The 24617-nt window shown below is 44.0% G+C and overlaps 1 protein-coding gene across 1 annotated transcript in view; it reads right to left on the bottom strand.

Annotated features, from left to right (window-relative positions):
* Positions 1 to 24617, bottom strand: part of LOC139234639 (paired box protein Pax-8-like) — a 100925-nt gene that overhangs the window by 39028 nt on the left and 37280 nt on the right. Inside the window, exons 3-6 of the mRNA XM_070865325.1 lie at positions 13242 to 13407; positions 11614 to 11811; positions 10343 to 10428; positions 4045 to 4173 (exon numbers count right to left, since the gene is read on the bottom strand). Of these exons, the coding sequence (XP_070721426.1) occupies positions 4045 to 4173; positions 10343 to 10428; positions 11614 to 11811; positions 13242 to 13407 (579 nt within the window). The remainder of the gene's footprint in view (positions 1 to 4044; positions 4174 to 10342; positions 10429 to 11613; positions 11812 to 13241; positions 13408 to 24617) is intronic.

The following is a 24617-nucleotide window of genomic DNA, read 5'->3' as shown; positions in this document are numbered from 1 at the left end:
AGACAAATCGTGTTTGACTAACTTGATCAAATTATTTGATGAAGTAATGGAGAGGGTTGATGAGGTAGTGCAGTTGTTGTTGTGTATATGGACTTTCAAACGGTGTTTGACAAGTTAGGGTTAGGGTTAGAGCCAATTAGAGGGACAATGGCAGCATGAATACAAAACTGGCTAAGCGACAGAAAGCAGAGAGTAGTGGTGAACATTTTTTTTTCCAGACTGGAGTGAAGTATACAGTGGTGTTACCATAAGAGTACAAAGGCAAGGAAATTACACTGGAGTATTGTGTGCAATTCTGGGCACTGCACTTTTGGAAGGATGTCCAGGCCTTGGCGAGGGTCCAGAGGAGATTTACCTGAATGGTACTAGGGATGAGGGACTTCAGTTATGCGGAGAGACTTTTTGAATGGTCATCGACCTGAAACGTTAACTCTGTTTCTCTCGACAGATGCTGCTTGACCTGCTGAGTATTTTCAGTACTTTTTATTTCATATGTTTATTCGTTGTTTACTTATACAAACTGTCCATGATCTGTGAATATAGTAGAAAGGTGTTGGGGAGAGCCTTAGCAGTTATAAGCTTGCCTTCCCTTTTACTCTTCAGTCTTAATGGTGACCTGCACTTTGGGCTTTGGTCTTTCACCTGGTTTCTTACTTTTCATTCATAAACTACCAGCTAAAAACAACTTTTTGGAACTCTAATACAAGTTGTACCTCTCTAGTCCGGGACTCTTTAGTCTGGAAACATCCCTGGTCCGGCATAATTCCCGTCAGGGGGTGGCGTCCCGCGCTGTTCATGGAGGTAAGGCTGCTCCTGTTATCCCCACTGCCTTCGGTGTTCCCTCCTAGGTCAGGTCGGCTGCTCTTCTTATCCCCGCTGCTCCTCCGGTGTTTCCTCCTAGGTCGGGTCGGCGCTCTGTGTCCTAGAGCTGGCTGCTCCTCTTATCTCCGCTGCCTCCAGTGTACCCTCCTAGGTCGGGTCGGCGCGGAGAGGGAGCAAGACCCGAGTTTTGCAGCTGGAGTGGCCGAGTCATTCAGGAGCCCGAGCGCTGTCATCAGGACCGGTTAAGTCTAGGGTCGGCGTGACCTCCCATGGTCCGGAAGATTCTCTGGTCTGGCACCAGTCAGGTCCCAAGGGTGCCGGACTGGAGAGGTCCAACTGTACTGAAAATCACACTGTAGATTTATAGACATGGACATTTATTGGAGTCTCAGAATAAAGTTGCACGACATTGGGAGTAACCTACAAAACATAAGCTGGGTGCATAAGAGAAAGGAAGCTCCTTTCTTATTTGAATAATTGTTAGTTGTAATTCTGAGTCAGTACTGCTGACTCAAAGGATTAGGTCAGTTAAATCAAACATGTTTCATGAACCCAGCAAACCTGCAGTTTAATCATCAGTCTGCTAATTCCCCTGGAATCATAGATAGTCACCATGACTAGAAAATGAAAATCTAACTCTGCCCTTTGCTCATTTAATTTGATTGCACTCTGCACCATGCTACCAATGACATCTTAATTACAGCTGTATTAAAGGGGCTTCACTTAGATGGTCAGTTGGTAAATGTGCCTCTTGATGTATGCTAAGCCGTACAAACTAGGCAGGCCTCAGCTTTGATCCCATGCTGCATTCGCTGATCTTAGCCAGGCTGGCAGCAAAAGCATTACATTTGGCCTCAACACTATAAACTACAAAAGGGAAAATCATCCAGGATTCCTGCACTCTAGCAAAGAGTCAACATTTTCAGGAGAGGTGGGGAGTTAATTTTGAAGATTGAATAATTGTGAACATATAGAATCATAGAATAGTACAGCACAGAAGGAAGCCATTCGACCCATCGAGTCTGCAATGGCCCTTTTGAAGAGCAATCCATTAGAGTTAGTCCCAGTTCCCTGCCATTTCTCCATATCTCTGAAATGTTTTCTCCTTTAAGTATTTATCCAATTACCTATTGAAGGCTAGTATTGAATCTCTATCCACCTCCCTACCAGGCAGTGCATTCCAAATCCAAACTACTCATTGCGTAAAAAGAGTTTTTCCTCATTTCACCTCCGGTTCTTTTACCAATCACATTAAATCTGTATCCTCTTGTTATCAACCTTCCAGCCATTGCAAACAGTTTCTCTTTATATACTCCAGCTAAACCTTGTATGACTTTAAGCACCTATATCAGGGCTGTTCCTGGTTCAAGGAGCATAATTGATCACAAAAGGTGCTGCAGATGAGATTGGATTGTGGGTGAAAACCGATTTCCATATCGCTCAAATCTAATGGGAAGTGCATTGAGAAATCATAGTGAAGGGCCAAAGTCCAGAGTACAAGATATCACCAAGGATGAAAAAAAGTAAGATTTCATTGTTTGATTTAATTTGTGACTCTGTCATCCAAATTGATAGTTAAGAGATAAAATGAGGTGAATTGGGAAATGGTGATAAGGTTTTATGTTATTAGGGGACAGGAAGAATGAGGGAAGTAATGTGTTCCCTAGGTATTAACCAAGTAATTTATTACAATACTTTTAATAATCAGAATCAGGGAGCAGCTTTGAGACCCTGATTGCTGACTGAAGCACCCGTACCACCAGAGGGACGAATACATACATTCTGATTAGCAGCAATGAAAGGAGGATGATCAGTTCCAATTAAAGACAAAGCTTCAATTTTAACTCACCACTAGGGCTGCCACATGTTCTATCGTGGACCAGGATCAAAGATGACACCTAGATTGCGAACAGTCTGGTTTAGCCTCAGAAATGTCTAAAATGAAAACTGGACACACGAGGTCCAGTTTTCAAAACAGAAAATGCTGGAAACACTCAGCCGGCCAGCCTGTGTGACCTTCTATGTTTCTAGCATTTTCTGTTTTTGTTTTAGATTTTCAGTATCAGCAGTATTTTGTTTTGTAGTTTTTAAAATGTCTAAGTCCATTTGCCTTGTGTCACATTATATGGAGACATTAGATATTAAAGGTTTTAAACAATTTATCAACACTCCAGCCACATGATCACATCCCTCCCCGCCCAGCCCACAGTCCAGTTCTGATTTGAGAAATTATGGCAATCCCACTCACATCTGGGATAAGATTTCAAATCCCCACCTTTGTCCAGTTATAATTTACGAACTTTCATGGCACCACATCACTCCATGAGGAAAATCACCATATTAGCAACAACAACAACTATTATTCATATAGCACCTTTAACATAGTAAAATGTCCAAGGGCCCTTCATAACAGTGATATAAGACAAAACTGATACATTTGACACTGAGCCACATCAGAAGAAATTACAGCAGATGACCAAAAGCTTGGTCAAAGAGGTAGGTTTTAAGGAGCATCTTAAAGGAGGAAAGAGAGGCGTAATGTTTTAGGGAAGGTGTTCCAGAGCTTAGCCCAAGCAGCTGAAGGCACGGCCACCGATAGATGGTTGAGCGATTATAATCAGGGATGTTCAAGTGGACAGAATTTGAGGAGTGCAGACATCTCGTGGGGTTGTGAGGCTAAAAGTGATTACAGAGATAGGGAGGGGCGAGGCAATGGAGGGATTTGAAAACAAGGATGAGAATTTTGAAATCGAGGCATTGCTTAACCGGGAGCCAATGTAGGTCAGCGAGCACAGAGATGGGTGATCGGGACTTGGTGCAAGTTAGGACATGGGCTGCCGAGTTTTGGATGACCTCAAGTTTACGTAGGGTAGAATGTGGGAAGCCAACCAAGAGTGCGTTGGAGTAGTCAAGTCTAGAGGTAACAGAGGCATGGATGAGGGCTTCAGCAGCAGATGAGCTGAGGCAGGGGCAGAGGCGGGCAATGTTACAGAGGTGGAAATAGGCAGTTTTAGTTATGCCGCGGAAGCACATTTCAGGGTCAAATATGACGCCTAGGTTGTGAACAGTCTGGTTTTAGCCTCAGATAGATGCTAGCAACATAATTAGCAGCTTAAAAATAAACTGGCAAACAGAACAGCAGCAGTTAGTGATCAGACTGAGAAATTACAGTGCAAAGAGCACTACAGGTGTATTTCACGAGCCCCAGTCTGGTTTCCTTACTTTCAGCCATTTTCCTCTTGGTTTCATTGCTGGACTGTACGATCCCAAGAAGACCATTAATGGAATAGGATGAGCCTAGGGAATCACTGGGTGGAGGAGATTCAGGTGGTGTAACTGTCGAGTTGGGAACTGGAGGAAAAGAGCAACAGAGTTAAATATTAAAATTATGCTTTCTTCACAATCACCCAAGGGGCTACCTTCAATTGTCAGCCTAAATTATGACTACAAATGGGCTGGTCAACTGTGGCTATGCCTAATCCTGTCCGTACCTGATTTCCACACAGGCACACTTTTCTCCAGGAGTTGTGGATAGTGATCAGAATGGGAGCTCATTTTTCGCCTTCCTATTCCGGGGGCACTGACACCAATTGTAATGCACTTCTCATCTCCCTTGCTGAACGTAGCTAACTCAGCACAGACCGGGGATCATCTGGTAAGACTCACTATCACACGAGGTGGTACATTTATCCACAGAGCCATTGGGGCTGAGGGGGGGTGGGTAATCTCTCCCGTTCCTTTGTGCTTTCATCTCCCCAAGTCCACTGTTGATAGTTGTAATTGATGTAAAGTAACCTCGGTGGTATCAGAATGGAAGGATATTGTTCGCTGCCAGTACAGTAGAATTACCCCATTCAGTCTATTTCAGAACAACCACCAGAAACAAGAGCAGAAGGAGTCACTGGTGCCAACTGTTCTTGACCAATATCCATCAGTAAGGCGTGCCAACAGGTTTATTATAAATATGCTAGTGAAGATACCAGCAATGTCCCTTCATGCTTACTGATTTTATTGGTAACCTTGCCAATCCTACGTTATTTTAGCTTCCAATACTTTGGACCCACCAAAATAGCAATATTCTCTGGCACAGGGCAGTCGATGCCTGCTCCCTTACATCTCCCTATTCTGTTCTCTAACTTGCCAAAATTGCACCAAGATAAGTCTAGGTGACATCAATCAATCAATCTTTCTTTCTCCCTCCCTGTGGGAAACATCTGGGCTCTATTTGGCAATTCTTCTCAGTCACCTAACCAAGACATTGGCCCAGAAATTGCGGTCGGATGCTTCCCGCGGGCGGATGTCTCCGACCTGAAAAATTTCAACGAATCTACCTGGTAGTCCTGGAGGAGCGTGGGATTCCCTTGGGGAGGCCTTCTCTTCCCACGATGCGAAGCGCGCTCCCACGGTCCAGGTTCCCACGTAGAAGGTGCAATCATGTGTGACTGCACAACCAATCAGGTACAGTATTCCACAGCTTTCTCATTAGTAGCAATGAGAACTCCGTATCTACGAGTTCTCATTGTTATTAATGAGGGGAAAAAAACAAACACACTAAACACCATAATAAAAAATAAAAAACACACCCCACATAATTAAAATGAATTGAAATTAAAGTTAAATGCCTTAGAAAAAAATATATTTTTCCGATTTTTAAAAAAGTTTTGTAATTAGAGTTAAAAATAAACTTATCTTAGTGGGCAGGGTTTTTAACAATAAAATGTGTTTTTTTAATTTAATTTTACTATATTTTTGGATGTTTTAAAACACTTAACGCCTGTAAAAGTAGGCTATGTGCCTGTTTTTTTCAGGCGCAAGAGTTTTGAGGACATTTGCTGGGAAAGATATGGGTAAATCCCGCAATCTTGCCCTTGAAAATGTCCTCGCTCCCGATATGCATTGGATCTGTCATTGGATGACTTCCTGGGTCCGTAGGTACTCTGTATGGACCCGGGGAGGCCGGGATTTCCAGGCCAATGAACTGCTCCAATTTCCTATATTTCAGCAAGGCTCAGTACTACTTATAAGGAGCTTGTTCTAACTGCGTGTGCTCAATCACAATAAGTTGATAACCTTTTTAGCTACTAGACAATACAAATTGACCCCAGAACACAACAATTTCTATTCCATGCAGTATACAAATATATTAATATTGTTGCAAGCATGGATTGGTCACTTCAGCTCTGTGGTGCGACACATTTGTGAACCAACCCACAGCACAACCCTCTAACTCTTATTTAGCTGGGACTTCCTGCTGTAAGGCACATCGAGTGTACGATGTATTGGCCTTGGGGAGGGTGCAGTGCAGAGTCGCCACAATTATACTGGGGCTACTTGAGTTTAAAAGATTAAGGGATGATCTAATTGAGGTGTTTAGGGTGATTAAAGGATTTGATCAGATAGATAGAGAGAAACTATTTTCTCTGGAGGGAGTTCAGAACAAGAGGGCATAATCTTAAAATTAGAGCTAAGCTGTTCAGGGGTGATGTCAGGAAGCACTTCTTGGCGCAAAGGTCGTGGAATTCAGGAACTCTACCCAGAAAGCTATTGAGGCTTGGTCAATGAAAATGTCAAAACTGAGATTGATAGATTTTGTTAGGTAAGGTTATCAAGCGATATGGAAACAAGACGGGTAAATGGAGTTAAGATACAAATCAGCCATGATCTAATTGAATAGCGGAACAGGCATGAGGGGCTGAATGCCCTCCTCTGTTCCTAAATATGAGCCATGCAAATGCTGCGAATATGCCATCCAATGTATTTTATATCATTTGTGCCCTAGCAATGCCTAGAACTAGGAGCAGCTTTGACGGCCGTGTATTTAAAAATTAAAGGGGTAGCTGAGCCTGTGCAAACAATCGCATAGGCTAAAGCACTTTTTTGGAAAATGTTTTAATTTCTGGGCCACTGGGAGAGTGGGCACAGAACTCCTGTCCTCACCTAATTTACAGTGGGATTCTGTTAAAGTGGAAAACCACAGCCCTATTAAAGTATATTATTAAGTATATCCACAGCAATCAAAATTAATTTTAATAAATTCTTCTCTTTTGTGGTTGTAAACAGATTGTTTTTGTTAAGGAACTGCACGGCCTGACTGCAGGAATCTGTTTGCAATGTCTGCGTTCACAGGTCAGTCCAGGTCCAGGTCTTTCTGGCAGTTAAACAGTACCATGATGCAAGACCCGAAAGCACCTACTGCCAATGCTGGGAGTTTCCAGGCTTCCAGCCTCTGATATAAATCTTGTCTTTATATAAATTTACTCTGCACCTGTAAACTGCCAGATGAAATATTCTTCAATACTGATCCAACAATCTGTATCTGCAAGTTTAATCTGTTCTAATTTTGGGGCCAATACACACCTGCAAAATTGATTTCTATGATAAATCAGAAAACAGAAACATGGGATTCAGTGTTTGATCTATGAATAGCACAGCCTGATAATCAGTGACTAATGCTGAAAATTCACCTTTAACATAACTAAGGGCCTTCACACAGGAGAGAATGAACCAAGTAGGAAAATTAGGAGAGCTGGCCAAAAGATGGTCCAAAAATTCGGTTTTGAGGAGGCTTTTAATGTAGAGAGAGAAGTAGCATGGGGTGGGAGGCTTTGGAAGGAAGTTACAGGGAGTAGAACTGTGACAGCTGAAAGCCCTGCTTCTAATTGAGGTAGGACCAAAGGCAGAAGTATGTGGGCTTAATGATGAATTGGTTATGGGCTTTGAAGTGTCAGGACAGGACACCAAGGTTCCACATCATTTCATGAACCTGAGTGAATGGCCAGAGAGGAGGATGCAGTCAGGAGGAATGGTATGGAGTTTTAGGTGGGAGCTGAGTAAGAGGGCAACAGTTTTCTCAGTGTTCAGTTGGAAAAAGGTCTAGCTCATCTGCGACTTGATGTCAGATAGGCAGTTTGACAACATACAGATGGTTGTGGAATCAAGATGGTGATAGAGAGGTATCCAATGCGTATAAGGTGGCCAAGGTTAGTGGGAAACTAGAAGATTGGGAAAATTTTAAACGACAGCAAAGAATGACTAAGAAAGCAATAATGAAAGGAAAGATAGATTACGAAAGTAACTTGCACAAAACATCAAAACAGATAGTGAAAGCTTTTACCGATATATAAAACGGAAAAGAGTGACTAAAGTAAATGTTGGTCCCTTAGAAGATGAGAAGGGGGATTTAATAATGGGAAATGTGGAAATGGCTGAGACCTTAAACAATTATTTTGCTTCGGTCTTCACAGTGGAAGACACAAAAACCATGCCAAAAATTGCTGGTCACAGGAATGTGGGAAGGGAGGACCTTGAGACAATCACTATCACTCGGCGAGTAGTGCTGGACAGGTTAATGGGACTCAAGGTAGACAAGTCCCCTGGTCCTGATGAAATGCATCCCAGGGTATTAAAAGAGATGGCGGAAGTTATAGCAGATGCATTCGTTATAATCTACCAAAATTCTCTGGACTCTGGGGAGGTACCAGCGGATTGGAAAGCAGCTAATGTAACGCCTCTGTTTAAAAAAGGGGGCAGACAAAAGGCAGGTAACTATAGACCGGTTAGTTTAACATCTGTAGTGGGGAAAAAGCTTAAAACTATCATTAAGGAAGAAATAGCGGGACATCGAGATAGGAATAGTGCAATCAAGCAGACGCAACATGGATTCATGAAGGGGAAATCATGTTTAACTAATTTACTGGAATTCTTTGAGGATATAATGAGCATGGTGGATAGAGGTGTACCGATGGATGTGGTGTATTTAGATTTCCAAAAGGCATTCGATAAGGTGCCACACAAAGGGTTACTGCAGAAGATAAAGGTACGTGGTGTCAGAGGAAATGTATTAGCATGGATAGAGAATTGGCTGGCTAACAGAAAACAGAGAGTCGGGATAAATGGGTCCTTTTCGGGTTGGAAATCGGTGGTTAGTGGTGTGCCACAGGAATCGGTGCTGGGACCACAACTGTTTACAATATGCATAGATGACCTGGAAGAGGGGACAGAGTGTAGTGTAACAAAATTTGCAGATGACACTAAGATTAGTGGGAAAGCGGGTTGTGTAGAGGACACAGAGAGGCTGCAAAGAGATTTAGATAGGTTAAGCGAATGGGCTAAGGTTTGGCAGATGGAATACAATGTCGGAAAGTGTGAGGTCATCCACCCTGGGAAAAAAAACAGTAAAAGGGAATATTATTTGAATGGGGAGAAATTACAACATGCTGCGGTGCAGAGGGACCTGGGGGTCCTTGTGCATGAATCCCAAAAGGTTAGTTTGCAGGTGCAGCAGGTAATCAGAAAGGCGAATGGACTGTTGGCCTTCATTGCGAGAGGGATGGAGTACAAAAGCAGGGAGGTCCTGCTGCAACTGTATAGGGTATTGGTGAGGCCGCACCTGGAGTACTGTGTGCAGTTTTGGTCACCTTACTTAAGGAAGGATATACTAGCTTTGGAGGGGCTACAGAGACGATTCACTTGGCTGATTCCGGAGATGAGGGGGTTACCTTATGATGATAGATTGAGTAGACTGGGTCTTTATTCGTTGGAGTTCAGAAGGATGAGGGGTGATCTTATAGAAACATTTAAAATAATGAAAGGGATAGACAAGATAGAGGCAGAGAGGTTGTTTCCACTGGTCGGGGAGACTAGAACTAGGGGGCACAGCCTCAAAATATGGGGGAGCCAATTTAAAACCGAGTTGAGAAGGAATTTCTTCTCCCAGAGGGTTGTGAATCTGTGGAATTCTCTGCCCAAGGAAGCTAGCTCATTGAATGTATTCAAGTCACAGATAGATAGATTTTAACCATTAAGGGTTACGGGGAGCGGACGGGTAAGTGGAACTGAGTCCATGACCAGATCAGCCATGATCTTGTTGAATGGCAGAGCAGGCTCGAGGGGCTAGATGGCCTGCTCCTGTTCCTAATTCTTATGTTCTTATGAGGTATAATTGGGCGTCAGCAGCATACATGTGAAATCTGACCTCGTGTCTATGAATAATATCTCCAAAGGGCAGCATGTAATTGAGGGGCCAAGGTTGGAAGCCTGGGTACTATGGAATACAGTCACATGATGTTGTCACCCATCTCTCGCAAAGCTCCTCTAAGGCCTTTAGTGATTGGGGGTCTGTGTCTAATATGCACATAGCCCAGTCAGTCAGTCTCACTTTGGGAACCCCACTAAATGCACAGAGGTTTCCTACCAACCTAGAAACCTCACTCACACTGATAGTGAATATAGGATATGGTGAAACATTGAACAAATGTTCAAATGGGCCTTATTTTTAGGAGTTTCCAATCTGCTGCAAAATTTAAAACACCATGAAACTTGACACCTGATGTAATTTCAAGGCTTAGAGGTGGTTAGACGTGATTTTTTTTCTTATGCTCGCTTTCACAAAAAAGTAACGACACAAATTAACTGCACTACGAGCACAACATTACACGAAATACAGCAATTTGTTGTAATTTTTCGAGAATAAAATACCCTAGAACATGTGCTCTGATTTAAAGATGTTGCCTTTACTTACCCAGCGTGTGTCCAGGACTGAGTCTCGTCCCAGAATGGTCTTCGAGAGGTAGATGAAATGGCTGTTGCACTTTGGTTCTTATAATTCTGACAACAAAGCAGAAAATAATTATTTTTAGCTCATCAATCGCTTTGCTCTCCTTATTAAGCTGCTGTTCCTTATTCTGTTGCTCTTTTTTCTTTCCTCTTAGTTTTCACTACTTGTGTCATGCATTCTTTTGCAGGAACATGCACAGATGTCTCCCCACTCAACATCAATCCCGCTCTATTAGCAGCAAAAAGAACTGCTGCTGTGTAACATCTTGAATACTTCACCTCCATATGGACTGCAACCAGCACTGGCACTCATCTGAGACAAACCAATCACAGTGGCATGGACCATTGGGACCAAACTTCTAACCTCATCGGAACCAAGTTTTTAACCATTTCTGCCACTGCCATCGAATCTCATTTTCAACAAAAGTCTTTGACTTTTGTCATCTGAATAAATGCTCACACTGCATGGGGGACTGCAACACATTGATCTATCTTCTGATCATACAGGGTGTTATAACAAGAAGGAGCAAAAAGACCGGTAGTGAGCAGTTGAAATGCTCCTTCCACAACCTGACAGCCATTCTGCAGTGAAGTTATTCCTGGTGTTGGGTTGACTAAGACCATACTTGTTGCCCTATCAGCGGAATGTCAAAAAACAGCCTTTTTGGAAATTTAGACTTTTTAAACTGAGTTCTCATGAACATTAAACTTTTAAAACATAATACAACCATAAGAGATATAAATCTGATACCATTGTTTCCCAATGTTCTCCTCTACATTCGTGAAGGACTCTTGCTGGGGTATGAGTTCCATGGGCACTGACAGTACCTTGCCCAAGGAGTCATTCTTGCTGTGTGAGTCCAGGCAGTGAGTGTCAGCAGCCTATTTGACACAACCAAGCCCAATTCAGTTCAGACACATTTTTATCAGAGTTCACGGGATAGTGATCAGAAGCAAGAGCCTTGGTAATTTTTCACTGTAGAAGAGGCTTTATTCAGTATCTAACCCCTGCTATATCTGACCTGGGAGTGTTTGATGGGACAGTGTAGAGAGAGCTTCACTCTGTGTCAGATTCCTGCAGTATCTGATCTGGGAGTGATTGATACTGCCTGAGTCTTTCACGTAGAACGTGTTCCATTCCTCAGCTCTAACATCCCTCACCTTTCTAAGCACAAATTTTACAGAAAAAAAAGAGATGATGCGCTGGGCTTGGGTCCAGCAACCTGCAGCTCTTACCTGTTAATGGAGCTGACACTGGGCACCGTGTCATTATTACATACTCCCTCCGCAAGCAGCCGGTCCCGGATCTCCCATGCGAACATCGTAGGGTTTTGCCGCTTGTATTCTGCTATCTTCTCCACCACTGTTGGCGTAGCAACCTTTGGCTTAGAGCCCCCGATGACCCCTGGCATAATGCTGCCTGTTTCATAGTACCTGTGACACATTTCAGAGTACAGTGTCAAAGGATGAAACAGCTCAGCGTGTGGCTGGACCTTGTAGATGCAAACACTTCCTCCAGTCTTGGTTAACTATTCTTTATTCAGGAAAGGGTTGCCAGCCCTCTGCTACGTGCCGCAGCTCCCAAAAAAGCTAACACACCTGCAACTTTCAGAAGTCAACAAATCCAGAGTGTTTCCTGCTATAGCAATGGTACTCATAGCATTGGGGCCATTTGCAGCCTGCTTCTCCTTCACTTGTGGCCCTCATACTACTCCATGTGTCTATGTGCCTCATCTCACAGTGTGGCATGATGTGTGATGCTGACTGACCTGCGATTCAATGCAGTTCATTCTTTTTCTTGCCATCAGCAAAATAGGGCAAGGGAATGTGATTAGAAGGCCAGTTAATCCAGCATCTACACCGTTACTGAAGGAGTAGATTTAATAGAACAATGAGTCCTATAGTTTTTTACATCTTGCGAGGTAGTACCTGGCTTCTACTTGCCAAGTGACATAATTGAAAGAAGGAGGTGACTGTGGGAAGCTGCAGGCACAAATCTGGGTGTCGTCAGCGCACATGTGGGAACTGATGCTGTGTTTACGGGTGATGTCGCCAAGGGCCAGCATGTAGATGAGAAATAGGAGGGGGGCCAGAGATAGATCCTTGTGGGACACCAGAGCTAACAATGCGGTAGTGGGAAGAGAAGCCATTGCAGGTGATTCTCTGGCTACGATGAGATGTATAAGAATGCTGCACCACCCAACTGGACAACGTTGGAGAGGCGTTGGAGAAGGATGGAGTGGTCAACCGTGTCAAAGGCTGTAGATAGGTCCAGAAGGACGAGGAGAGATAGTTTACCTTTGTCACAGTCACAAAGGATGTCATTTGTGACTTTGATGAGAGCCGTATTGGTACTGTGGTGGGGCGGAAACCTGATTGGAGAGATTCAAACATGGAGTTGCGGGAAAGATGGGTACGGATTTGGGAGGTGACAACACCTTCATGGACTTTGGAGAGGAAAGGGAGGTTGAAGATGGGGCCGTAGTTGCAAGGACGGAGGGGTCAAGAGCTGTTTTTTTTTTGAGGAAAAGGGTAATGACGGTCGATTTGAGGGGGAGAGGGACAGTAGCTGAGGAAAGAGAACTGATAACAACGTCAGCTTACATGGGAGCCAGAAAAGGAAGTTGGATGGTCAGCAGTTTGGTGGGAATAGGGTCAAGGATCAGGATGGGGATTTTGTGGACAAGATGACCATCCTGTTCTGTATGCTTCATTACTACACTGGCCTTTACCATCAATTTAAATACAGTGTTATATCCAGATTTTGGTGGCAATACTTTGGAACTTCTTGTCCAACCCCAGCATTCATCACCTAAGAATATTAATTTCACTGAAAGTTAATTTATATGAATACTGACTCTTACCTGCCAAGGATTTTGCTGACACACCCATGGCTGACCCTTAGCTGTCGAGAAATGTCACATGGCCGCACTCCTTGATGCGCGAGGTCTACAATCCGCTGCCTTACCACGTCGGGAAGCGGTCTTCCATTCACAAACATGCCTCCTAATTGATTTATTCCACCGTGTCCTGAAAGAGAATAGCTCAGTTAATTTATACCTGATTTATTTGGATTTATTAAGCTGTTTTTCTCAAGATTTGTGGATAATGCAATATATTATTTTTAAATGACAATGCTGTGAAGCATTTTGTGATGTTTTTCCACATTTCATGCAAATTATTGTATTTTACTCTTCACCTCTCTTCAGTCTCCCATTTACATTACCCTTTGCAGTTTGCCTACTGCTAAACATTTCTCTGGCCTGGAAGGGAAATAAACTGTGACACAGGCTTCCTCTTGGACAATGGATAACATGATTTGTTCTGCTAAATGGAGCTCCACCTATTGGCGCAACCAAGTGACCATCTCAACCAACTGAGAACATTTTGAGGATTTGGCAGGAACTGTGATTTGATCTTCTTGTTGCAGGGCAAATCATTAATAATTCCAGCATCTAAGTTGCCTACCTATGATTTTGACCTCAGTAACCACAAGCGATGCCAGGTTGGAGAGCCTAGCACTTCAAACCCTCCTTTATGTCCCCACTACTGAAGATCAGATGTCTGCTATTTTCACCCAAGAACAGAGAAGAAAGTTCCAACTTGAGTCAGCTGCCTCCTCTCTACTCAGTCCATCTCCTTACAGTGAAAAGTTGTAAATATATAGTAGAGCCAACCATACATTAATACATAGACAAATATCAACATATTCTTGTTGCTTCCACTGCCATTTGCAGCCTGAAAATTGTCAGTAATAAAGAATTCAGTCTACTAGGACAGTGTCCACTGGGAAATAATCAGGATGAATCATATTCCATAAATCCCCATAAAATAAGCCAGTGCCTACTGCAGGAATGCTGTGTCGACTGATGTGGCCATTTCCAAGGCACTGCGAAAATTTCTCAGAGGTGGAACAAGAATATGGCAATAAAGTATAGACATGCACCAGCAACATGCGTGCAACCATAAATGTCATTAAAGCAAAGGGAGATATATTGAACAGAACTGTGGTTTTGGAAAATTAATGATGTGCTCATATAGTAAATTAGCTGCCAAGTGTGATACTGAGCCTTAAGAAATAAGAGATTATCTTTGAAAGGCAAACAAAATAAGAAAATGCTTGACAATGTGCTGGAGGTGAGATAATTATGAGCGCCACTCATGGCAATACCAAACCTCACTAGTCCCACTTTTTATTAGTTTTTCAACACATTTAATCATCGCTGTGCAGGTTTGAGACTCCTGCTCCCACCACTCAAATTTCTACCTCCTGAAGGTGCTAACTCTTTAATGGGGCATGGTTCCACAGTGCTGGAAGTTCTGCAGGGCCTTGCTTAAGTGGCCATTGTAGTCAGGGAATGTTCATATACTCTTAGACCACAGGGAAGTCCAAAACAGTCTTCATCAACATGCATGCATTCCCATCAGGAGTGACTAATCTGGCTGATTTTTTTCCCATCCCTACCTCAGAGCCACTCAGGCCAATTATAGTGCCCAACTGCCATCTTGGCTGCAACCAACTAATTCAACAGACACCCGGAATAGAAATAAGGACCTTCTAGCAGGCAGTGCATATACTAACTGAGCCATCTGTGGAGCATTTGTTTCTCCTTTCTTTCCTATTACGTATAATTGAATTCCACTGCACCTTTTTTATCAATTCCAACAGAACCTTTAAGGAAAAGAAAACCAGTGAAGTTAAAGGACTTAATCACAGGTGACAGAGAAACCCTGAACTAATGGGACATGTGAGGGACTGAGAAAACCAGGGGAAAGTTCAATAGTCAATCTGAATGGAGAATTAATGTTCGTCCAACCTGCCACAAAGATGGTCGAGTCACTACTAACTTCTCAGAACATCAGAGTGTAATCAGTTTAAAATGTGCTCTTGAACACATCAGTGAATCCAAGACTGCAGGAGTGAGGGTAATTAACACTCATCGACTGTCTCCCTTCAGGACACCAACAAAGAACGCAGGGCCAGCAATATTTCTGACACACCAATTGTCATCTATGGATGACTTGATAATCCAAGTACATTTGCTACAGCTACAATAAAACTGGATGGATTAACAAGTGTGCTTAGAGTCAGATGGAATAACTGCTCTGCTTTTGTGTGTAGAAACTGACAAATCGAAACAAGTTGGTAACAGCACTGCACATCGTAAATGTTGGTAGATTCAAACTGAAAATTGACATGATGGAAGTCACTTGGCACCAATACACAGTGTAGTACCTGGTCCCACAACCCTGCTCATCATCCAGATTTATTTTTAACATTTCTTTTTATGTTCATCATTATTTAAAATAGTAAATAGAAAGAAAGACTTGCATTTATATAGCATCTTTCACATCCTCAGAACATCCAAAGCGCTTTACAGCCAATGAAATACTTTTGAAGTGTAGCCACTGCTGTAATGTAGAAATGTGACAAACATTTGCACACAGCAAGGTCCCACAAACAGCAATGCGATAATGACCAGATAATCTGTTTTGTTGGTTGAGGGATAAATATTGGCCAGGACAATGGGAAGAACTGCCTGCTCTTCAAAATAGTGCAATGGAATCTTTTACGTCCAGCTCAGAGGGCAGACAGGGCCTCAGTTTAACATCTCATCCGAAAGACGGCAGCTCCGACAGTGCAGTACTCCTTCAGTACTACACTGAGTGATAGCCTGAATTTTGTGCTCAAGTCTCTGGAGTATGACTTGAAACCACAACTTTCTGACTCAGCGATGAGAGTGCTCCACTGAGCCCCGGCGGACACCTTACATCAAGCATATGAATCACAGAATAGTACAGCGTGAGTCTACACCAGCTGCAAAAGGACATAGACAGGCTAAGTGAGTGGGCAAAAATTTGGCTTTTGCTGTACCTGCATACTATCCTTTTGTGTTTCATGCACAAGTACCCCCAGGTCCCGCTGTACTGCGGCACTTTGCAATCTTTCTCCATTTAAATAATAACTTGCTCTTCGATTTTTTTCTGCCAAAGTGCATGACCTCACACTTTACAACATTATACTCCATCTGCCAAATTTATGCCCACTCACTTAGCCTGTCTATGTCCTTTTACAGATTTTTTGTGTCCTCCTCACACATTGCTTTTCCTCCCATCTTTGTATCGTCAGCAAACTTGGCTACATTACACTCAGTCCCTTCTTCCAAGTCGTTAATATAGATTGTAAATAGTTGGGGTCCCAGCACTGATCCCTGCGGCACCCCACTAGTTACTGGTTGCCACACTTGGAATACTGCGTGCAGTTTTGGTTTCCATATTTACGAAAGGATATACTTGCTGTGAAGGCAGTTCAGAGAAGGTTCATTAGGTTGATTCCGGGGATGAGGGGGTTGACTTACGAGGAAAGGTTGAGTAGGTTGGGCCTCTACTCATTGGAATTCAGAAGAATGAGAGGTGATCTTATCGAAATGTATAAGATTATGAGGGGGCTTGACAAGGTGGATTCAGAGAGGATGTTTCCACTGATGGGGGAGACTAGAACTAGAGGGCATGATCTTAGAATAAGGGGCCGCCCATTTAAAATAGAGATGAGGAGAAATTTCTTCTCTCAGTGAGTTGTAAATCTGTGGAATTCGCTGCCTCCGAGAGCTGTGAAAGCTGGGACATCGAATAAATTTAAGACAAAAATAGACAGTTTCTTAAATGATAAGGGATTATGGGGAGCGGGCGGGGAAGTGGAGCTGAGTCCATGATCAGATCAGCCATGATCTTTTTGAATGGCGGAGCAGGCTCGAGGGGCCGTATGGCCTACTCCTGTTCCTATTTTTTATGTTCTTAATGTAATCTAGTTAGTCCCACTAACCCTCTCTTTCCCCATGTTCTTGCAATTTGATCTCCTATCCACCACCCTATTAGGCAATGCATTCCAAATGCTAAAAAGTCACTGCGTAAAACGTTTATCCTCATGTCACCTCTGATTCTTTTGCCAATCACCTTGAATCTGTACCCTCTGGTTATTGACCATTCAGCCATTGTAATATCATTTCTGAGAATCATTTCAATAAAGCACATGTAGTGTCATTGGGATAAACAGAGCTTAAAAACTCAGTAAAGGCTTCCCCGATGGCACAGCTGGTTAATGTAATGTGGTGCTGAGACACAGAGACCAGGAAGTCCCTAGCTTCCAACCCGTCTGTGCTGTTGTACCTGATCTCAGTTGGACCAGATTTACAGGTGCTACATAACACCTCTTAGGGAAGGAAAAGTCAGCCAGAGTTACTGCACCTATTCTCTATCCAGGTACTCCTGCTGTAAGGTGTTTGTGTGTGGGCATCAGGTGAAGATGGGATTGGGTTCAGCTGTGATTTTCCCTATAATTGAAAAGCCTGTCATTACTCACTGTGTAGGCTCACATGTTAAGAATGAGACCTGGGTGAGGTACTGGAAGGGCCTGTGGGACTATATCCTACCAATAAGCATGCCTATAGGTATCTAGTAGAGGGGAGAAAACTGACAAACATCAATCAAATCGCCATCAATAACTGAAACAGTAAAAATTACAAAAAGTAACAGCCTGAGGGAGCTGAAGGGTGCAAACTGATCTCTGTGTTTGGGCAATGCTTTGTGATGTCAATAGATTATAGCCATGGAATTCACTCCCAATTAGCCATTATTCCCTGTTTAACCTCCACACTCTGATTACAGTTTTAGCATAGTACATAATAATACCTTTCACATGATATGTTGTTAAACAATGTAGATAGATTACTCTTCTAATCTCTAAAAACTACATGCACTGGAACTCAGCAAATGTGGACATTTGGTAGGATTAATTTTTGAACGTGTAAACCTTACATACAAACTCCCCACTGGGAGTACAAGGTCAGAAAATTACCTCTAGTTGCTATGAATTTTAAGAAACATCAGAATGAATTAAAATAAATGAATCATTTTCAGTAAATCATAAAGTGAACAAAAGAGTTTAAAGTGTTAAAAAACACTTTCTTGAGGCTACAAATCTCCAATGTGGACTGAAACCAAATTATTTCTAACAATTCCATACAGGTAACTGATGCCTATTATTCACATTCACAGCAATACCTGCACAAACCTGTTCAGAGCATTGATGTAGTGTAAAATTGTGTAATTTCAACACTAATCGGTAATTTCACACAAATATGTTGCAGGATGACTGGTGTGGAAAATGGAAAAATGTCTCTGGTAGTCTGGTGCACTCTTCTGAGGTTGGAGCTGGGGCACAAATTTGCATCAAAGTAGAGCAAGCTTTACTCTGTACCTAACCCGTGCTGTACCTGCCCTGGGAGTGTTTGATGGGACAGTGTAGAGCGAGCTTTACTCTGTATCTAACCCGTGGTGTACCTGCCCTGGGAATGTTTGATGGGACAGTGTAGAGGGAGCTTTACTCTGTATCTAACCCGTGGTGTACCTGCCCTGGGAATGTTTGATGGGACAGTGTAGAGGGAGCTTTACTCTGTATCTAACCCGTGGTGTACCTGCCCTGGGAGTGTTTGATGGGACAGTGTAGAGGGAGCTTGTGCTGTCATCATCATCATAGGTAGTCGCTCAAAATTGAGGAAGACTTGCTTCCACTCTTGTGCTGTTCCTGATATGGGAGTGCTTAATGCTGACACTTGGTTCCTGAAATGGAAAGTGTTCCATTCCATAGCATCAGTACTCCTCACCACAATAAGCATAAAATTCACAAAACAAAAGGTTTTTTTTTATTAGCATTTTTACCGAATATTCATGTTCTTGTTGTTTCAGTGTGCTGCAATTCAGAGCTCCAGTAATTAATGGGAAATAGTGGGTGTTAACGGCAGTACACTGCTCCACTAATTTCGAGGTGGAATGCAAAAAAGATTAAACCATTGAAAAGAGACACCCTATTAAGGTAAGAGTGAATCCTCCCACAGTCTACCAGTGAATCCTCCCACAGTCCCAGTATATCAGTGAATCCTCCCACAGTCCCAGTATACCAGTGAATCCTCCCACAATCCCAGTATACCAATGAATCCACCCACAATCCCAGTGTACCAGTGAATCCTCCCACAATCCCAGTGTACCAGTGAATCCTCCCACAATCCCAGTGTACCAATGAATCCCCCCACAATCCCAGTGTACCAGTGAATCCTCCCACAATCCCAGTGTACCAGTGAATGCTCTAGCAATCGCAGAGTACCAGTGATTCCTTCCACTGTGCCAGTGCACTAGTGGATCCTTCAAGAGTCCAAGTGTGCCATTGAATCCTCCCACAGTCCCAGTATACCAGTGAATCCTCCCACAATCCCAGTGTACCAGTGAATCCTCCCACAATCCCAGTACCAGTGAATCCTCCCACAATCCCAGTGTACCAATGAATCCACCAACAATTCCCGTGTACCAGTGAAGCCTCCCACAATCCCACTGTACCAAGGATTCCTCCCTCAAACCTAGTGAATCATCCCATTGTACCAATGAATCCACCCACAATCCCAACAAAACTTCCCACAATTCCAGCGAACCAGTGGATCCTCCCACAATCCCACTGAACCAGTGGATCCTCTCACAATCCCAGTGTACCAGTGATCTCTCCCACAATCCCAGTGTACCAGTGAATCCTCCCACAATCCCAATGTACCAGTGAATCCTCCCACAATCCCAGACTGCCAGAGAATCCTCCCACAATCCCAACGAACCAATGAATACTCCCACAATCCAAGTGTTCCAGTGAATCCTCCCACAATCACATCAAACCAGTGAATAAACCCACAATCTCACTGTACCAGTGAATACTCCCACAATCCTAGTGTACCAGTGAATCCTCTCTCAATCCCAGTGTCACAGTAAATCCTATCGCAATACCAGGGAATCCTCCCACAATCCCAGTGTACCAATGAATCCACCCACAATCCCAGTGTACCAGTGAATCCTCCCACAATCCCAGTGTACCAGTGAATCCACCCACAATCCCAGTGCACAGTGAAGCCTCCCATAATCCCACTGTACCGAGGATTTCTCCTTCAAACCCAGTGAATCCTCCCATTGTATCAATGAATCCACCCACAATCAGAACAAAACTTCCCACAATCCCAGCGAACCAGTGGATCCTCCCACAATCCCAGCGAACCATTGGATCCTCCCACAGTCCCAGTGTATCAGTGAATCCTCCCACAGTCCCAGTGTCCCTATAATTCCTCCCACAATCCGTTCCAGTGTATACTCCCACTGTTCCAATGTAGCAATGCCTCCACCCACAATCCCAGTGTTCCAGTGATCTCTCCCACAATCCCTATATGCCAGTAAATCCTTCCACAATCTCAGTGCACCAGTGAATACTCTAGCAATTGCAGATTACCAGTGATTCCTTCCACTGTGCCAGTGCACTAGTGAATCCTTCAAGAGTCCAAGTGTGCCATTGAATCCTCTCAAAGTCCCATGTACCAAGGAATTCACCCTCAAGCTCAGTGTGCCGGTGAATCCTCCTTCAATCCCAATGTACCAATGAATCCGCCCACAATACCAACAAAACCTCCCACAATCCCAATGTACCAGTGAATCCTCCCACAATCCCAGTGTGCCAGTGAATCCTCCCACAATCCCTGTGTACCAGAGAATCTTCCCACAATACCAGTGAATCCTCCCACAATGCCAGTACACCGATGAATTCGCCAACAGTTCCAGTGAAACCTCCCACAATCCCAGTGTATCAGTGAATTCTCCCACAATCCCAGTGTACCAGTGAATCCTCCCACAATCCCAGTGTACCAGTGAATCCTCCCACAATCCCAGCGAACCAGTGAATAAAGCCAGAATCCCAGTGTGCCAGCGAACCATCCCAAATCCCAGCGTACCGTGATTCATCCCACAATCCCAGTGTAGAAGTGAATCCACCCACGATACCAGTTTTTCAGTGAATTCTCCCACAATCCCAGTGTACCAGTGAATCCACCCGCAAGCCCAGTGTACCACTGAATCCTGCCACAATCCCAGGGAAATCTCCTACAATCTGAGTTTTTCAGTGAGTCCTCCACAGTTCCGGTGTCCCAGTTCTACCGCAATCCCGGTGTACCAGTGAATCTTCCCATAATACCAATGAATTCACCCACAGTTCCAGTGAATCCTCCCACAATCCCTGTGCACCAGCGAAACCTCCCACAATCCCGGTGTACCAGTGAATTGTTCCACAATCCCAGTGCACCAATGAATTCGGCCACAGTTTCATTGTCCCAGAGAATTCCCCACAGTCCCAGTGCACCAATGAATTCGCCCACAGTTCCATTGAATCCTCCCACAATCCCTGTGCTTCAGTGACACCTCCCACTATCCTGATGTAGTAGTTAATCGTTCCACAATCCCAGTGTACCAGTGAATGCTCCCACGGTTTCATTGTCCCAGTGAATCCTCCCACTGTGAAAGTGAATCCTCCTACAGTCCCATGTACTACTGAATTTTCCCTCAATCCCAGTGTACCAACAAATGCTCCGGCAATCGCAGTGTACATGCGAATCCTCCCATTGTACCAGTATATCCACCCACAATTCCAGTGAATCCTCCCACAGTCCCAGTGTACCAGTGAATCCTCTCACAATCCCAGTGTACCAGTGAATCCTCTCACAATCCCAGTGCACCAGTGAATTCTCCCTCAAGCCCAGTGTACCAGTAAATGTTCCTGCAATCTCAGTGTACCAGTGAATCCGCCCATAATCCCAGCGAAACCTCCCACAATGCCATTGTACCAATGAATCCTCCCACAATCCCAGTGTACCAGTGAATCCACCCACAAGCCCACTGAATCCACCCACAATGCCAAGTACCAGTGAATCCTCCCACAATCACAGTGTACCAGTGAATCCTCCCACAATCCCAGAGTACCAGCGAATCCTCCCACAATCCCAGAGTAGCAGTGAATCCGCCCACAATGCCAGAGTACCAGTGATTCCGCCCACAGTTACAGTGAATCCCCCCTAATCTCACTACCAGTGAATCCTCCCACAAGCCCCAGTGACCAGTGAATCCTCCCACAAGCCCCAGTGTACCAGTGAATCCTCCCACAAGCCCCAGTGTACCAGTGAATCGTCCACAATCCCAGAGTCCCAGTGAATCCTCCCACAGTCACAGTGTACCAGTGAATCCTCCCACAATCCCGGTGTATCAGTGAATCTTCCCACTATCCTGATGGACTAGTGAATCATTCCACAATCCCAGTGTACCAGTGAATGCTCCCAGATTTTCATTGTCCCAGTGAATCCTTCCTCTGTGCCAGTGAATTCTCCCACAATCCCATGTGGCACAGAATTTTCTCTCAATCCCAGTGTACCAGTGAATCCTCCCATTGTATTAGTATAGCCACCCACAAGTCTAGTGAATCCTCTCACAGTTCCAGTGTACCAGTGAATACCCTCACAATCCCAGTGTACCCGTCAATCCTTTCACACTCCCAGTGTACCAGTGAGTCCTCTCACAATTGCAGTGCACCAGTGAAGCGTCCCACAGACTCAGTGGACCAATGAATTCTCCCTCAAGCCCAGTGTATCAGTAAATGATCCTGCAATCCGTGTACCAGTCAATCCGCCCACAATCCCAGCGAAACCTCCCACAATGCCAGTGTACCAATGAATCCTCCCACAATCCCCGTGAATCTTCCCGCAAGCCCAGTGTACCAGTGAATCCTTCCACAATATCATTGTTCCAGTGAATCCTCCCACAGTCCCAGAGTACCAGTGAATCCTCCCACAATCCTAGTGTACTGGTGAATCCTCCCACAATCCCAATGTACCAGTGAATTCTTCCACAATCCCAATGTGCCAGTGAATCCTCGCACAAGCCCAGAGTACCAGTGAATCCTCTCACAATCCCAGTGTTCCAGTGATTCCACCCCGAGTGTACCAGTGAATCCTCTCACAATCCCAGTGTACAGTGAATCCTCTCATTGTCCCAGTGAATCCTCTCACAGTCCCAGTATATCAGTGAATCCACCCACAATCCCAGTGTACCAGTGAATCCTCCCACAATGCCAGTGTACCAATGAATTGGCCCAAAATCCCAGTGAATCCTCCCGCAATCCCAGTGCACTTGTGATTCCTCCCAGTGTCCCTCCAAAATTCCCAGTGTTCAAGTGTAGACTCCCACAATCCCACATCGTTAGTGCTTCCTCTCACATTTCCAATGTACCAGTGAATCCTCCCACAATCCCAGGGAAACCTGCAATCCACGTTTACCAGTGAGTCCTCTGAAATGGCAGACCAATTGAACAAATACTTTGGATCTGTCTTCACTAAGGAAGACACAGATAACCTTCTGGGAATACTAAGGGTTTGTGGGTCTAGCGAAAAGGAGGAACTGAAGGAAATCCTTATTAGTCAGGAAATTGTGTTAGGGAAATTGATGGGATTGAAGGCCGATAAATCCCCAGGGCCTGATAGGGCCACATCCTTAAGTACTCTGGGATGCAGCCTAGAAATAGTGGATGCATTGGTCATCATTTTCCAACATTCTATTGACTCTGGATCAGTTCCTATCGACTGGAGGGTAGCTAATGTAACATCATTTTTTTTAAAAGGAGGGAGAGAGAAAATGGAATTATAGACCGGTTAGCTTGACATCGGTGGTGGAGAAAATGTTGGAATCAGTTATTAAAGATGAAATAGCAGCGCATTTGGAAAGCAGTGACAGGATCGGCCCAAGTCAGCATGGATTTATGAAAGTGAAATCATGATTGACAAATCTTCTAGAATTTTTTGAGGATGTAAATAGTAGAGTGGACAAGGGAGAACCAGTGGATGTGGTATATTTGGACTTTCAAAAGGCTTTTGACAAGGTCCCACACAAGAGATTAGTGTGCAAAATTAAAGCACATGATATTAGGGGTAATGTATTGACGTGGATAGAAAGCTGGTTGGCAGACAGGAAGCAGAGAGTCGGAATAAACGGGTCCTTTTCAGAATGGCAGGCAGTGACCAGTGGGGTGCCATAGGGTTCAGTGCTGGGACCCCAGCTATTTACAATATACATCAATGATCCCTACCGCAGAGAGTTGTAGATGCCAGTTCATTGGATATATTCAAGAGGGTGTTAGTTATGGTCCTTATGGCTAAAGGGATCAAGGGGTATGGAGAGAAAGCAGGAAAGGGGTACTGAGGTGAATGATCAGCCATGATCTTATTGAATGGTGATGCAGCCTCGAAGGGCTGAATGGCCTACTGCTGCACCTATTTTCTATGATTCTATGAAGGAATTGAATGTAATATCTCCAAGTTTGCAGATGACACTAAGCTGGGTGG

Source organism: Pristiophorus japonicus, chromosome 22 (genome assembly GCF_044704955.1).
Source record: "Pristiophorus japonicus isolate sPriJap1 chromosome 22, sPriJap1.hap1, whole genome shotgun sequence".
NCBI lineage: Eukaryota > Metazoa > Chordata > Chondrichthyes > Pristiophoridae > Pristiophorus > Pristiophorus japonicus.
Note: the sequence above shows the minus strand (reverse complement) of the source record. Positions and strands in the feature narration are given on the sequence as shown.